Genomic DNA, 17,822 nt, shown 5'->3' on the forward strand with positions numbered 1-17,822 from the left:
GAGAGAATCTGTATGGTAGCGCTAGCTTCTGGGACATTGAATTTCTTCTCAAGTACAGGAAATTAGAAAAAGATTTGAAAAAAAACTTCGACACATTTGAAAATATGTTTATTCAACAAAGATCAAAAAAAAATTGGGATATCTTAATAGAAAAAATTCGTAGCTCAATCCACTCAACAGATTTGAGTTCCTGAGCTCAGAATACATTGGGTACCTACCCCTTGTAATTTTTTTTCGATTTTGGGGTAAAACTTCAACATTTCTGAAAAAAATTGTTTTCTTGGGTATTCCTAAATAATTTTTATCACAGAAATCCGAATCTGGGTTTCAAATTAATGTAGCAATTAGATTGATCGTGCGATCGCTATTTTGTCGCTCTGAAAAGTGGAAAAATCAAGATATCCTGCTCAGATTTTTTCCTAACTTGATTTACTCGATGGATTTGTGTTTCTCAAGTCCGAATACATTAGAGGAGTCACCTGCAATTGATTTTGCAAATACTTCACTCTTTACTCCAAAATTGAACACAATTTTCAGTCTAGCATTCCCAGATCGTCCTGAGAAAACTGTAAAATATACATAATTGAGAGAATGTGGGGAAAATTCAGAAAAGAAAAGAGTAGAAAAGAAAAGTAAGTCGCCGGGGGGTTTCGAAACTCAGCTGAATCCTTTGGGTCATAATTCCATAAAACTGTCCCATGTAATAAGAAAGTACAGTTTACTTATAGGTCGAGTTATAGGTTTAAGAAAAATTGTGTTGGGATTTAAGTCGAAAACTTGACCAACGAAAGTTTATACTATATAGCATCAGGAAAAAGGTACATTGAAGGGTTATTCTTCGTCCGGTTTTCTCATGCAATTTCTTTCGTTTCTAACACTTCTTTAGTTGTCCCTTGGTATATAAATTTCGTAACGGTAAATATAAACAACCACAATAACTTGAATTCAACTTTCTCGAAAGCTACATACCTATACCGCACTTCTGTCCATAATATATAATTTTCCAGTTTCTGCTAACATACTTTCCCAAAATAAATGCAATTGTGTACAGAAATTTTTACCCGTTATTTCTGTCATTACAAACTCATATACCAACCTGAACCTGGTTCAGTTCTTGCTAACGACTTTTAAAAGGTGAAATAAAAAAGTTCTTTGCAGGGAACATCTAAATTACCATGTAGATCATCGAATGTGTTTGAACATCACGTAAAAAGGCGATGCTCGGTTTCCAGGCAAAAAACAGGAAAAAAAATTTGGAAAGAATGAGATAAATTCATCGACTGTGATCACAAAAGATTGGAACTAATATCGGAAGTAAAAAAACACGAGAAAAAAAACGTACCTGCCATCAAAAAGCATAGGGGCCCGTGTATTATTACAACTTTCCCTCCGAATTAGGGGATTTTTTTTAGCGATCCACCTAACACCTCATGGGACTTGAGGTATTAGGAATGTATCTTTTTTTTATATAACAGAAAAAACAACCCCTCAATTTTTTCCCTATGTGTATTATAGTAGCCACAGGTGAAGAATATAATCGTCCCTCACATTTTACGTAGGTGTATGGAAAAATATGGGTGAAATTTTGATTTTTAAAACCTCAACGTAATGGATCAACTGGCTCGAATTCGATTTTTCCTGATACAATATTTTGGTGATTATTTTTTAGTTTTGTTCGTGTATCTCGTAGAAAGAAAAAAAAATAGGCAAGGTGCGTGTGCGTGACACACGACACGCACGTATGTATCAAAGGTATATATAGTGACGCGCGCGTGCCGCTTGATCGTAACGGATTTTTTTGACCGTATAGATTCTTGGATCATCGGTCACTGTGAATTTGGGGAAAGCCATTATATCATCTGAGATTTGAGGGGTCCTTCGAGGGGCGTAAAGGAAGGTATGGGGGAATTTCTTGGCGCGGAAGTCGCAGGGTGCGCAGGTGATCCCATCGCGTTTTGACCAAGATGACCCCGGCGCTCGTGCCTAATGTAATGGTGTGTGCCATTTTCAATTCTTTATATTATTTCTTTTGCCGCTGACGTATAACGGACCCCATAATATGCAGTTAGTCCTAGTCTCATATACTATATCCACACGGATATTTTGTACTCGATATTTCTATAGAACCATGCAATACTATAGAAAGCTCGTTTCGATTTTTCCAACGAATTTCGCTCACGTTCAATTATTCAAAATTCTCGTTATATACGCGACAAAATTTTTTTTACCATTCGAGATCACCCCACAATATCGAGAGATGAAGAAGCAAAGAGAAAAACAATTTAACTGGCCACAGATTTATCTCGATTTACAAAATGCATCGAAAAAAAAAAAAAACAGCTACTCGATCCCGGAGACTCTAATAAAGTTATTTCTTTGTTCATTTTTTTCCACGTTTTTTATGCACTTGACGTCGACGAACCTGCATGAAAGCTTATGGGATAAGCATACCTATGTATAGCATGTGTTATAGGGAAGAGTGTTTTCCCCGCGGGTAGGTAACGGAAAAAAAAAGGTTGTACGGAAAAAAACGCTCCCTTTTGTGCCCCTTCCAACATAGACCACGCGAGATATAAAAAAATGCACCCCTCTCAACAGGTTGATCCCAACCCCAATTTTCCCATCTTCTTCTAACTTGTTGTACAGGTAGTTATTAAGTATAATACGAGGGGCTGAAAAGACGTAAGCCAGAAAAATGGAAACAATTTCAAAAAATCAAAATTAAGATTGTTCAAATGTAATGTGACGATTGAAAATTTTTATAGACTACATTTCTCTATTGGTTTTGCTTTTTTTGCTTCGGTATCTTCTCTCTACGCTCTTTTAGCAGATGGCTCCGCGTGATTTTATTCACGAAAGACACAAAAGATTAATCACTTGTTTGAATTCCGATTTTTTTCCTGATCATTGTCATTTTTTTCCGTTAAAAATCGACGACGATCATCGATTTATACAATTCGCTTTTAAACGAGCTCCGCAGCAGTGACACCTTTTTCCCTTACGAATATAGGTGCATACATACAACATGGGAATAAAAGAAAATATAATTCTGTCTCCATTATTGAATTTCTATGGTACTTCTACGCTGGCGGGGGTGCAGGAGGGAAAGGAGGAAGGAAGCTGGAGAAGAGGGAAAAATATGGAGAAGGGAGAATCTGGCAAATGGAAAAAAAGAAAAATAAGAAGAGGGGGCGAAACTATTCCCCGTGCAGTTCTCTATGTTCCCTATTCCGGCATCATTGGACCCAACTGTCAATATCTCTCTTTTAGTCCTACGCGCGAAAGCTATTTCTATAAATAGCGTCAAAATTAAACACAGAGACCAAAAACGTGGCGGCATTTTTTATTTTCGTTCTGGTTCCTGTTTCTCCTTTTTTTTCCTATGTCTCCACCTTCTGGGGCGCCCCCGTTCAGTATTTTATTTTTAATTTCCAATCCCAGAACTGAGAACCGAGGATTCCTGTAGGCTTAAAAAATGCTGGAAATTTTTAACTCTGTACGAAAGTACAGGGATGAAAAAATATGGTGATTTTTCTTTTCTTTCCTACCGATAGAATGCAAATATTTTTCTGCAGGAATTTTGAAGACTCGTGAACGTAATCGTCGCTTGACGAAAACTTTGTATGACATCGGATGTACTCCTCAATTTTTGGATCTAAAATCAAAGAGAAATAATTCACAATCTGTGGCGGTATCGAAGAATAGCTGAAAAATGATCAGGGTAAAGAATTTCAATTTCAAGGCGGCGTTATGGGATATTCTTCAAAATCGGTATAATTACTGTTCGTTAAACAGTTATACGAGTACCTACTTCAAACTAGATCCTATAAATAGATTCGATATTTTTCCCGTAACGAATTACATCGATACATTTTTTCTTTTTTAGAAGACTAATTGCGTTCTTTTAACGGTTTCTTCAACCTCCCCGACTGACGCCGCCTTTCCATAATGTATGCCACAAATAGCTAATTGTCTAGATGTACCTACGTTTTAATAGCACAAAAACTTTCATAGTTCTCAGAACAAAATAAAAAAGGTCAAATCCAAAAAATGTTTCACATCCTAATAAAAAATCAGTACGAAAAACTAATCGAACTTGACCAATTAATTGTATTTTTTACACAAGAAATAGGAATTCAAATTCAGGCGGAGAAAAAAAATCGTTTGGTTTCCTAGAGGCCGGTGGTGAGTTTCGGGTGGGTATCGAAAAAGGGGGAGGGGGGAATTGAAGGGGCCCTTCGGACAAACAACTGGGACAGCTGACCCACGCGCGTGCCAGTTTTGACCCACACTTACGGTTCATCTGCTAACTGCTGCAGCCTCAGGAGCAACCTCAGATCAGCAGCAACGGCAGCAGCAGCAGGAGCAGAAGGGCAGAGAAAAAAAGGAAAAGGCAGGATGAGAAGAACGCGACGCCCCTATTTTTTTTCCCTATTTTATACTGAATTTTTATGGAAACCCTGCACAGAATTTTACTGACCCCCCTATCCATTTTGTTCCATCTTTTTTAAAATTCTCTCTTTTTTTCTTTCATTTTTTTTTTTACCTAACGCTCGCGAGCGTCTCAGGGTCGTGATTTTACTTTTATTTACTTATTATTATTTTTTTTTCTATTCCTTTTCCTTTTTAGAGAAAAAAGTGAAGAAAAGCTTCCTCTGCAGCGGTGCACAGTCCCATGATGGTCGCTTATTATACCGCGGCATTTAGTTTTCTTTTTTCTCCCTTTTTTTTCCTTCTTTGCTCACAAGGATTGTATTATATTAATCCTCGTGCGGTCTATTCGCCACCCTCTGTACAGGATGCGTATACCTATGTACAACGTGTATAAGGGCAGGTATGCGTCCAGAGATCTTTTTTTTTTCATTCCGTTTCGTCACGGTAATTTTATTTATTTTCTTTTCTATTATTTCATTTCATTCTATATTTTTTGTTTTGTGTCATAGAATTTTTGAAACTCTTTACTTGTGTGAGCAGCGAAAGGATTAGAAAAAAAGGGGAAAAGAGAATGGGGTGTACACAATTTAGCTACCTTTCTCTTTTTTCCTTTATATTTTCAGAGTAGAACGGATAAACCAAAAAAAAAAGGGTTGAGCGTGAAAGGGTAATAATTTTTTTGTCTCGGTTTTTTGATTCCGTCTTCGCGCAGTTAATTTCTCCACTCGCTCGTACAGCCAATGATTTTAGCTCACATAAATTTTATTGGGTTTTATTTTTTGTACGTGATGTTTTGTCGTTTATTTCTGGCTATTATGCATACGAGTGGCGATGGTAAAATTTACATTACGATATGAAAATTTGTTTTGCCACAATCTTTGAGTTATTTTAGTGATTTTTGATAACAGTCGTACGTGTGTAGGTAGAGCGCGTTTCTAATTTTCCCCGGAGGCTATTACAATCGATCATATCACGCCCAAGGCGAATCCAACAAATGTAATCCTTAAAAAATAAAACGGGATTCTCACGCGTGGTGACGAAATAATTGTTTTTCGATTTTTACTTCGAATTCTGTAGAATTTTTCTACCTGTATATTGCTTTCCCGTAATTGTAATACCGTATCATTAAACCGTCGGTGGGTACGTCATTCTATTTTCAGTTAATTGGTTTTTTTGTTTCATTTTTTTCTTTTTTTCTTTCGTGCATTTTGTTTCATGAACTTTTCCACGTGAAACGAATTTTTTGTATTTCTCGGATCGGTCGCCGGACCCCGAGAGATTTTTCCCGTGTGAAAATCCGGCGATTCCAACCGGACAGCTTTGCGTCATTAGTCCGAAGTGGTAAATCGCTATTATTGTATCGATTCGAGCTTACATGGGAGCGTTTTTCGTCGTCAATGGCATTCTCGCGATCTGCAGCAGCGGCGGTGGCCAGTGGTCATCGCACGAGGTTCCGTATGAAACGAATCCTGAGCAGCAGCAGCAGCAGCAATAAGAATTGGGGTTTGGCGTTGGGGGTTGCAGGGGTGCACTGCAAAACTGGAATAGGGTTCGAAGTCGGATCGGCAAACGTTATAGTTTGAAGCCTCGCGATTGGTGCTGAGGCTATAGGCGAACGTAACCCGATAAATATAAGAATATATCGCAGTGCAATACGAAAGCTTTGTTGCCGGGGTCATAGGCGAAGGGCATCTAGGCGAAGGGTCAGTTTCTGAACAATGAAAATGGATGGCCTTTGCTCCCCAGGTTAATATGCGGGCAACTAAACATTGCCGGACACAATGCAAGATTTATAGTTTTTCACCCGTAGGCTACGAAGCTACTGCTGCAAATTCAACGATCGCCGCGGCCGGACGGACGGTCAAGCCGATCATCTGCATCGTACGTCGTGCGAAATTTTCAAAAATTTCTATATCCATTCGAGCCGTGAAAACCAGAAGCAGTTGGCCCATTACGATTAACGACGAATTCGGGGTATCAAATTTTATTGTGTGAAACCGGAATCTATACGGACTAGGATTTTGGACCGTAACCAAACGGAACGGACAAAACTTTATACCGGACACCGTGAATCTGTTTTGGGCGAGTACGAGAAGCCGGAGAATTTCCAATCCTGACCCAATCGGCATTCGAAATATGCAAAAACGGAAAATCAGTTCCGCAAACCTGCGGATTTCAACCCGCTCTGCGTAATTACAGATATTTAAAAGAATGCGCCTCGTGTAGCGTGTAATTAGTCCCGCGAAACTTTCACGCCATAACGATACAAAATGTATATCGTCAAATTTTTAGAGTTAACCGTTGCTTCTTCTATCTAACGCAGAAATCAACGAGCGGTAAAAGTTGTTTAGTTATGACCAATAACTCAAAATTTCGATGCCGCTCAAAAATTCCAAGTTCGAAATCGCATCGTGCGTATGAAATTGACTCGCGTATCGCAATAAATTGCCAGTTAAATCTTCGGGGACCCTCGTTACTTTCAACATTCGCACCTCACGCCGTACGAAAATTGTTCGAATAACCCGCGCAAGGTCCGCCTTCGTCGAAAAAGTGACCTGTACTTACCGCCAAGCTGTCACTTGACAGTAATTAAACGAATTATGACCCGCTTTGAGACCCGCCCCGAATACGCGTGCAGTTTAAACGGGATCAACGGTGTAATAAAAACCCTTTCAAAGTCGGTTCGCACCTCGCAGTGGCGCTAAGACCCACACGCGATGTCCACAGATTTTTCACCGAAAATAATTATCGCAGCGGCACAAAGCAGAGCTTCGATCCAAACGGATAGGAGAGGATCTCGCGAGGGGTTGAAACCGTGGTGGAAATACGGTGAATCGGTGACGAATCTCTCGCTCGCTGACGCTGCATGTCCTTTAATGGCAGAAATCGCTTTTCGATTTCAACGAATCGCAAAAATCATCGCCCGCAGACGCTGCCACAAAAATTCGTACGCCGATCCCAATTTCCTTTCGGGCCACCGGGCCGGCTGTCAAAAGATTGACGTGTCAATACGCGTACCCGGATCAATATGGGCATATAGATATACCTGCCCTTCGTACATCCCCCCCAACCCTTTTCGATCCAGAATCATGACTCGTGCGCGTTTCCCTGGATCGGGGAGATTCCCCGACCGAATAAAAACGAAGGCTGCGGAGGATGCGAAATGTTTTGAAAAAGATCGATTTCGGTGTATCGACACTCGTATCCTTTTACTTTGTTCCTTTACTCTCTCTCTGGAAGGACCATCGAGTTCTTTGGATTTTTTATGCGATCGAAAAAAGTTCGGGGTATAAACTGTAATGCATGTAATTGCAGACGCGATAAGTTTATGGGACGAGAGTTGGAAGACGCAGCTGAAGACGAAAAAAGAGAAAAGGAAGAAGTAGAAAAAAGGAGAAGATTATAATATTCATGGGTACCTAAAGGGTTGTATTCCAAGTGCCGGTAAAAGGCATGGGCGAGAAGGAAAGGTGGAGGATTCAGTTTAGGGTAAAGGGTTGAACTTTTTCCGATTTAGGGATTTTCGAACGGGTCGGGTTTTTTTCGCCTCCTGCAGTCGGATGACTGTTGAAAAAGGGTTGAATTATAGCGTTTATTGTTATCCTCCCTAGAATTACACCTTATGCACGGTATTTCTCGTGTATAGCACTGCTAAAGATAGGGAACCGTTATTCCAATACGATGTATAATAAACCGAACGAAAGAACACGGAAAAGTGAGGATTGAAAATAAGTTCGAACGTTTGTCAAAAATCTTGATTTTTTGCTTCTAAACTTTTCAAATTACCTCGGGATGTAGCGGTCGATTATTCGTTCGAATATACGTATCTTGAATCATCCGCAGATCTGCAGCACTCGGTCAAAAAAAAATTACTCCTCCCGAAGAGATCGCAATCGAAAAATAATCGAGTACGTCAATTGTGCGAATTCTAGTTTTGGATAATAAAAAATAATTAAATAGCAAATCGAACAAGTAAGAAATTAAACAAAATGGCATGAGATGAATTTAATTGAAATTTCAAAAATTGAAACGATCTTCGAAGAACTGCGGATGCAAGTCGAAACGTTTTTTTTACAGTTTCCGCAGAGAAGCCATTTAAATTTTGTAGGACGAATGGACGTTATGTTACACAGTTCGAGGTACAGTATCTATGTAAATATAGCGTACATAGATACAGTAGGTTCCTTAGGTAAGTTTAGTGCCTAGGTAAAATAAATACATAGAGAAAAGGAGTGTCGAGTCCCTTTTATCCTCCCACTACTTCTATTTTCGCTTTCTTTCTCTTTTTCTCTCCCCTTTTCTCTTCCCGTTTCTTCGTGTTTCAGGGGTCACCCCAATCACTGGAACGACAGCGTGTTTGGGGTAGTGGGGAGTTGCCAGTTGCCAAAAACATCTATGAATATACTGTCAATCGTCGGGCAGCGATTGGGCAGTTTTTGAAGCAGGGAGAGGGTGAGAATGGCGAGGAGGTATTGCCCCTAGTCTCCTGAATATCCACAAATAAATCGGTATTCCTATTCAGGACTTGGGCCAGTGACAATCGCGGAACTCGATCGTCATCGTTGACGACGGCCTGATAGCCGCGCAAGTTTTTTTTATTTTTTTCAATCTTCTTCGTTTCGTTGTTCAATTTTCTCGTTTTCGTTTGCTGCTTTCCAATTTTAGTTGCACATTTTTCGCCTTCTTGTCGCATATGATCAAGAACGATGTACGGTGTGTTAATAATTCTTGATTTTATCAACGACGATTAAGTTCAAGTTTAAGTTCGGTGTGAAGTGAAAGAAACAATGACGACAACGACGATGTAAATACTCTACATCGATTAAAAGTGGATAAAATCGATCACAAGAAGAGATCGTACGTATCGGAGGAATCACTTTTATCATTATTCGACAACGATCAAAAATTCAAAATCACACATCAACGACCTGATAAAGAGAGGTATGCCTTTTGACCTTTCGACATTATTTCTAATAGTAGTTGAAAAAGAAATGAGAATATTCGCATGCGTTTTGAAAAAGAGAATATGCCAACGCTGCAGTCAGGATCGTTTTTTGCTTATCACACGTCATGATTATATTTTTACGTTCTGAGTTTGCCGTTTGAAGCGTTTGAAGAGTAACATTTTTGGTTTCGCTACCTTTTTCTCTGTTCTTTTTTTTCTCTTACAACAAACAGTTTTTGTTATTCGTTTTTATCAGTGTGAAAGAGTATATTCGTGTTTTTGTACGTTGCAAATTCATCCGATCCTCTTAATTTCCCGTTATATTCCTATCGCTGATGAAATCCCTCTTTATCCCTCTTTCTTACTCCTTTTTTTTTCATCACATTAGACGATAAATATGATACCTAATTCAAAGTAATTTTCGTCCGTTATACATACTTGATAGTTTTTGCTCAAAGCCAAAATTAATCAAAACATAAACAACTTAAATGGCTCTCTATACACGTGAACACCGTTTCGTTAATATTTTTCAAACAAATTTTGTCAGACGCCTCGATCCAAAATCGAAATCAACTTTATTTCCTAACCGGACGAATATCTTTGAAAATTTCGAAATAAATGATAAAAATTCTTCGATATGGCGTCAAAAAAAAAAGAAGAAAAAAAAACTTGAGAAAAGATACCATAACGGATCAATATTATGCTCATACCGATTCGACAAACAATTTTTTCTCTTACCCATACGTGGATACATATGTACACGTAGTATAATGATACCAAGAATCCAAATTTCCGTAGTTTGACTTTCTCTGTTTGTTTGTACATCAGACTTTTCGAATAAGTCGAAAACATCCTAATACAAATAATGATCAAATGATAATAAATCGACAGATTGTGAAACTGACAAGGAGGAGAGAACAAAAAAATTTTGTACAAGTATTTTAAGCACGATCACTCGATACATTGTCGAAATGGTACACATTCGTACGGGGATCAGATATAATTTTGAGATACAGTTATCCATTCAAATTACATCGCATGCCGCGGAGAGAGCGAAGCGGTCAATTTTGGTGAACCGGTCGGGTTGGTTCAAATGTTAAAAAATGTTCAAGATCGTATTCGGTGATTTTCTCCGTCTTCGATAATTTTCTCAATTTTCCCACCATTCTTCATCGTTAACACGAGTTAATCTGATAACATTCGCATCGCGGATCGACCGCCATTTCGGATCAAACGTTCCGCAGTTATTTCCGAATTTGATCTCTGTTGATTCGAGATACGCGACCCAAAAAATTCCACAGTAGCATGACTCATATCAGACTTCGAATAGATATTCGTTTCGTACGCAAAAATCTAACCCTTTGAGTTGAGAATAAATATCTCAACTCGTCGGCTTTGAAAATCGGAAGAAAAAAGATCTAACTTTTCGAAAAGTTTCTAGATTTATTAGCACAGTAAAATTTTGCACGGTTAAATTCGAGTCGACACTTGGAATATTTTTGGCGGAGGTATGGAAGGGTTTTGATTTTAATTTACAACCTTAACCGACCGACCAAACTAGACCGAAATGAACGGTGTACGTTATAACTATGTAGGGATAAAAGTCCCACGGATCTGAGGTCATAATCCGTTAATCCCATTTCCGAAAAATAGATATTTTTATAATACATATGTATACGCTGTATGGTTAGTTTCTAAAAATAGAATGCGGTCTAGGTGCCAGTTATAAGTGTACCAGCCATTTGAGTTTTTGCAAATTCGTTTTAAAACCATGGAATTTTTACAACGGTTCGGATGCGGTTCGACCATCGCAATATAATATTGCTCCAGTTCACTAAATCATCGACTGACCAGGAGCCGTATAATATAATTGTCAAATCAAAAGTAGAGTTAATAAGTTTCAAAAGAAATTTGCCAGACTGTAAATCAAAATTTCCACAATAGTCGGATATAGCATATCCTTACACGCGATTTACTCAGTTTTCAGCCTTGCAAAAGTTTTCTATATTTCTTACCGGTTATACACTCGAACCCTGCAGCAAAATCTTCCTTGAAGGCTTATTCGAGCTACCCAAACGAAACCAAAACTAAATCCTGCAAGGAGAAATGAAAAATCGAAAAACTCACTCTACTCGCATACCGAGAACCCCGGTCATCGGTCTTCTAATACCTTTTTCCACGTAGGGCCCGTTGCTACACATGCAACAAACACAACGCCGTCGGTATTTTCTCCCTTTTTTCCCTTTTCTCCAACCCTTTCGAAAAATTTGCCTGCTCGCCATTTATAAGTTTTTGCACTATACCCTGCAGCCGAATAATAATACCTACGGGTGGCGGGTTTTAGATGTGTAGGTAATACACAAAAATGAGAATACATAGGTACAGTACATACGAACCAAAAGTACATCATAGCAGAGGGCAGAGATTTGGATTTTGGGCTTGTTTTCGATCCTCTCGAGTTTCGTTATGCTGCAGTTCCTAGGATATTTTTGCAGTTGAATTTTTTGGTACCGCCGGCCCAAACATCTGTCAATAATGTTGTACATTCTTTCTCTCGAACTTGACGTTTACTCTTCTTCCATTTTCCCCTCTATTTTTTTCTTTCTCTTCTCCACCCCCAAGGGTCATTTTTTTTTCTCTTTTTGAGTCCTTCGAACAAAAGACGCCGAGATGATCTAAAAATTTCTGATCGTTCCTGCGAGAAAATAAGGATAACGATAATTTTTTCGATCACCTCATCGATCGGTATACATGAAAGGCACAATTTTTTATCGTAAAGCGAAAGAACAGCAAAACTGAACGTGAAAAAAGTAAATGACGACCAAAAAACTTAACGGCAAGACACGAGGAGAGCAAAAAAAAAAAAAAAGAAAAATCGTTTCTGTTTAGTTTTATACCTACAAGATGCGAGGTAACTGGAGCACGGGTGATCCAGTCGGAGGTTCGACAGGGCAGGAGATAAACAGCGAACCCCGAGATCTCCCCCTTCATTCTCCGGCCACGCCCGCTTGGAATATCGCAGATAGAATTGTGGTGAGTAACCCCCTACGACGCCCTCACCCTCCTCAGAATCGCACCCCATGCGCGCACCCTGCGCACTCCAGCCTCCGATGCCTTCTGCATTATTTCTACCAGAATTCGTCATCCTTCGGTGAAATATATATGTATGCACATACGAGTACGAACCGTATATTGCAAGCTCCGCCATTACACCCCCGAATTTCGACACTGATTTCTCGTACAGACATTAGACTAGATTTTCATTTTTCTGGATATGAAATTGTAACTGTTTGCTCGAATTAGTTGAGAATTTAATGAGACGTTCACGCGTCGATGTGTATGGTACAGTAACGATGAGTATCCGAGGAATGCAGTTACTTTGATCAGTTGGAAGTTTATCTGAACATTTTTTTTTTGTATTGCTAACGTATCTTTTTTCCATTAGATGCAAAAGAGAAACAGTAGTTACTAGAGAGTTGAGCGGTACGATATGGTGAAAAATATTTACTTTGAAAATGACTCACGCTGCAGCATTATCGAAGCGATCGATATGGTTGAAAAATCTGTTTGTAACGTAAATAAAAATTTTTAGTTACACAAAAGCTTATACCTTGATTCCTCGTTGAGACCAGCGGCTCGTCATTTGAATTGCAGGTATGCAGGCCGACGGGCTGTCCAAAGCGCCTGCATACTCGCAGCTTGCAGCCCGCCGGTCTCACCATTGAAACAGGGTACAAGTTGTAATCACAGCGGCAGCTAAATTCCGAAGGTCGATTATTATCGTATCAAAGTTTGCTATATGCTGTAAACTGCGATTAGACAAGAAGAAGAAACTTTGGAGAAAAAAGTCAATAGAAAAAAGATTTTCTTCAACGTATCTTCTGAACAAACAATCGGTACACATTCCAAAGTTTTACCGAGTGCATACACCGAAAGTAAATCGTTTGAAAAAGTAGAAATCTTCGAGAATAATTCAGACGATGAAATATTTTTGTCAATATACGACTTTGATGAAACGAACGATAGGATGAAGAGGAGAAATATTTCTGAATTTTAGAAGGAGGAACCGACGGAGGACAAAAACAATGACTCCGGTGTGTCACCGGGTCACTACACGAGCAATTCCGCATCCCCGAGAAGTCGTCGTTCCTCTTCAACGGCGAACGGAAGTTTGTCGCCGGGTAGCGCGACCTCGCAGGACTCGAGCGCCATGCAATACGATTACAGTCCGCAGAGGTTGTTCAAGTCCTGTATATCCCCGTTGGATTTTACCCATGGAAATCACGACAGAGTTCACTCGCCGAAAATGTCAAACGCGACAAGTGCAGGCTGCCCGTACAATCCAAACGACATGGAAATTCAAACAAACAGGAACGTCATTCAGAGCGAACAACCATTGGATATGGTCTCCAGCACCATGAAACCCGACAACGAACGGGACGTGGAGATTTTACAGTGCCCCATATGCCCATTCAGCACCAGTCATAGGTAAATATGAAGATGGTTGATTTCTGGAAATGAAAATCCAGATTCCAAATTTCTGGCAGTCGTTGTTACCCGTTTTCTCACCGTTCATCCGCCTTTTTGAATTTTCAGGCTTCAGTTCAACGAGCACCTGACACAACACTGTTCTCCAAAATGCGACGTACCGGATTACGCAACGTCCTCCTACACGCAATTGAGTTCCTTGTCGGAAGACGGTGCCCGGGGTTCTCCGAGTCAAGGTGACCGTTCGGAGCACGAATTTGACGAAACCGACGAACCGGGTCTTCGAGTGCCCAGAGTCAACTGTCAGGGGAAAGTGAAAACCTTCAGATGCAAACAGTGCAACTTCGTAGCGATCACAAAACTCGAATTCTGGGAGCACAGCAGAGGTCACATAAAAGCAGAGAAGTTGTTGACATGCCCAAAGTGTCCGTTCGTGACGGAGTACAAACACCACTTGGAGTATCACCTCAGAAATCATTTCGGTTCGAAACCGTTCAAGTGCGACAAGTGTCCTTATTCGTGCGTTAACAAATCGATGCTCAACAGTCACCTGAAATCGCACTCGAACGTTTATCAGTACAGGTGCGCCGAGTGTTCCTACGCCACCAAGTATTGTCACTCTTTGAAATTGCACCTGAGGAAATACGGACACAAACCAGCCATGGTTCTCAATCCGGACGGCTCTCCCAACCCGCTTCCGATCATCGACATATACGGAACCAGAAGAGGGCCCAAGCAAAAGTCCTCCAAGACGATCGATGACGTTTCGGTGACTCCAATCGGAAACCCTGTAACGTCACCGTCGACTGGAAAAATGCCGATGATTCAATCGGTTCCGATTCCCGGTCTAGGGAACATGCCGTTCGTCGGTGACCAGATGAACCATCCCGGTATCGGAGTGCCTTTTCCGTACAGTCAGATATTCAATGGCGTCAATTTGCCAGCGCATTTTCTCCAGCACTTTCATCACGACAATAACAACGACAATCTGAAACATCATCAGGAAGTCCTACAAAATTCTTTGGTCTACGACGGATTCAAAATGGACGACTACGCGTCGAAAGAATCGAAGAGATTATCTCCCATGGTATTCGGAATGAACTCGGATCCTCAGACTCCGGAAACGACGGGTCCAGTTTCACCTTCCGACACGAGGACGTCGTCATCCATGGACAATCAAGAGTCAAAGTTACAATTGCAGGATCAGGAAATCGGTACGGGTCTGGCGAGTCCTTTGGACCTGAGCAAACAGGAAGTGAATCAAAATTCAAAAACGAATTCTCCCAAAAGCGGGGGGACGAGTCGACGCAAAGGACGAGCTTTTAAATTGGACAAACTAATGATCGCTCAGGACTCGGAGGACGAAGGTAGTGCCGGTATAAACGCGACAAACGAGTCAACGGAAACTACGATACCCTCGATGGACCTCGCTGACGATACCGTCAAAGACGATCAGCTGCTGAATTCAACGCTCGCAGTTTCCGACTACAGTTGTCATTATTGCGACATAGCTTTCGGAAACGTTGTGATGTACACCATGCACATGGGATACCATGGATACAAGAGTCCTTACACGTGTAACATGTGTGGACAGGAGTGCCATGACAAAGTCTCGTTTTTCTTGCACATCGCTAGGTCCTCGCACTCATGAAAATATGGTATGGCCGGTTGATTAATTATTTCTTTCGTCATATCTTCCTTATGATGATTTCACTTTTTGCTTCTTTGAACTAGAGAATACAGAAAATTGGAATACCTAATAAAGGAAGCACAAATTCACACGTCGTTTTAATTGACATAAATATTAGTGACCAACAAATTAGTTAGGGGCTACACAAATTCAAAACGATGTAAATTTAATGCCGTCTTTGAATTATCTTCGGCAGAGACGAAGACGTCTACAAAAAATGATTTAGTAATACTCGAATCATTGCGATGCCTAAAATTCGTTACGAATATAGCCGTGAGTAAAATTATCCATTTCCAGGTTGCGAAATGGTAGACTAGAATAAGGAGAAAGAAGTTGAAAAAATTTGAATATATTTCTCAGTTTGAAAACTTTCTTAAAGACTTCTGATTCCGACGAATATCTAGAAGTCTGAACGACGTTTTGAATATTTCTGAACCCTTGAGAGAATCGAGGACCTCGAGGAGCGGTCTAAAAATATTTTGCAGTCCGGGATATCTCCGATATTCGGATCTTATTTCGCGCATTATTGTCGTTCGAAGATGGGATTCGTTGTTTGATTAAGACTGCGCGAGTTGTATACTGAATGTGGGTGGAAAAACAAATCAAAATTAAAAATAACAAAGTCTGGACTTCCTGTATCAAAGTTATGAACTGAGGAATCTCATGCGATCTAGTCAAAAAATTAAAACAAAAAGAATTAATATTAAAAAAAAAATTCAAGACGCCTTGCGAAGGCGGCAAGCTTAATTTGCTTGGGGTGCAATTATCCAAATATCATTATCGAAATTATAATTAAACAAATAAAAAAAATTATATTATCTTTTTCTTTTTTTCATTTACTTATAATATTACTATAATATCTACGCAATTTTCGATGATATTAAAATATAAATTATTTCGACCGAGTGAACAAAATAAAAAAATTCAGCAGATTCGAATGACAATTTCGAAATCATCATCGTTAATTGGCAACAAAAAAAAGGAAAAAAAAAAGATAATTGGAGAGAGGAAATTGGCAAAAAGATTCCAATTTACACATAAAAACGATACAAGCGTACAAATGTTCGCGAAACGACTGAGTTGAAGAGTCAACGAACCAAATCAAAATTAAAATTGATTAGTATTTTTTATACATTATTACTAGCATAATTATATATTAGTATTATGCATTGATAGTAGAAAGCCCTACATCTAATTATGAATGTATTAATATGAAATAAATTTTCCAGAATCAAAAATGTAACTGGATATTTATTGTTCAGATCATTGTAAGTTTTTCATCTATGAAGATAATCGAAAAAAAAATGTAACAAATGAAACCAAACCGAGCCAATGTAAACGTTACAGTATATGTAATAATAATATCGACCGATTTCGCATAAATCTCAATTTTTTTAAGAACAAAGGTATATCTGATCGTGATAATCATTATTACTGATAATCGATGCGGTCTTTTTTATAGATGAACTTTTTTTTCTAGTTTTCATTTTCGTCTTCGGCTTATCTTTCAATGAGAAATGTCCGATATTATTATTGTATTACATGTAATAAGTTACTAGTTGTAAATGAAGACTGAAGAAATAAGAATAATTATTTTCATTTTTAAACAGGCCATATTATTGATTTTTTTTCTTTTGAATTTCTTTTCTTCAAAGTACGCAATAGTTGCAGAAAATTCTAATTTTGTTCTTGAGTGACAAATAACCATTTTCCAATGAGTATTATTACTGTTACTATTATTATTAATATTATAATTTCTCATATTATTATCATTATTATTAGGATTATCGTTATTACGAATAATATTATTGTTTCGATATTACGGGAAAAATTTAATAATCACACTGTAATTTTTTTTTGGTTTAATTTTTCAATTTAATTTTCCATTCAAACTGCAAAATTTACATTGATTTATTATCTTCATTGATATCATTATTATTCATATTAATTATTATTGCCATGATATTATAAATATGATTTTTAGTTCGCAATTAATATGATATAGAAACTATGACATTCCTACTTTCTCTATGTATCTTAGAAGTACATAGATTATTTATATATATAAATGCAGATATACATACCTATATATTAAAGTATATATATTAAAAATGAGTTTCCATTTATTCATTTGCTTGTATCCTTGCCTAATTCCCATATAATATAATGAAGAATCAATCAATCGATCGCTCACCGTCAGCAATAAAAGTTTTGAATTCTTTAACGTCACAATTATTCTTATATCGCAATTGCGCGAAGTTTGAC

General features: G+C 38.7%; 1 protein-coding gene and 1 long non-coding RNA gene across 3 annotated transcripts; one reads left to right on the plus strand and one right to left on the minus strand.

Annotated features, from left to right (window-relative positions):
* Window positions 1-104: 104 nt before the first annotated feature.
* Window positions 105-13,563, minus strand: LOC125502002. Of its 2 annotated transcripts, none has more exons than XR_007279770.1 (3): window positions 12,281-13,563; window positions 11,776-12,074; window positions 105-3,655 (listed from the first exon to the last, which is right to left on the minus strand). It is a non-coding gene; the product is annotated as an uncharacterized LOC125502002 (long non-coding RNA). The 2 variants fall into 2 exon arrangements; XR_007279769.1 differs by having other exon boundaries at window positions 12,277-13,563.
* LOC105692417 (protein hunchback) lies at window positions 7,231-17,320 on the plus strand. The gene is made up of 4 exons (XM_012411614.3): window positions 7,231-9,375; window positions 12,269-12,412; window positions 13,437-13,867; window positions 13,976-17,320. The coding sequence occupies exons 2-4, from the start codon at window positions 12,284-12,286 to the stop codon at window positions 15,516-15,518; spliced, it is 2,103 nt and encodes a 700-aa protein (XP_012267037.2). The 5' UTR covers window positions 7,231-9,375; window positions 12,269-12,283; the 3' UTR covers window positions 15,519-17,320.
* The last annotated feature ends 502 nt before the right edge of the window (window positions 17,321-17,822 follow it).

Source organism: Athalia rosae, chromosome 8, assembly GCF_917208135.1.
Source record: "Athalia rosae chromosome 8, iyAthRosa1.1, whole genome shotgun sequence".
NCBI classification, from domain to species: Eukaryota; Metazoa; Arthropoda; class Insecta; order Hymenoptera; family Athaliidae; genus Athalia; species Athalia rosae.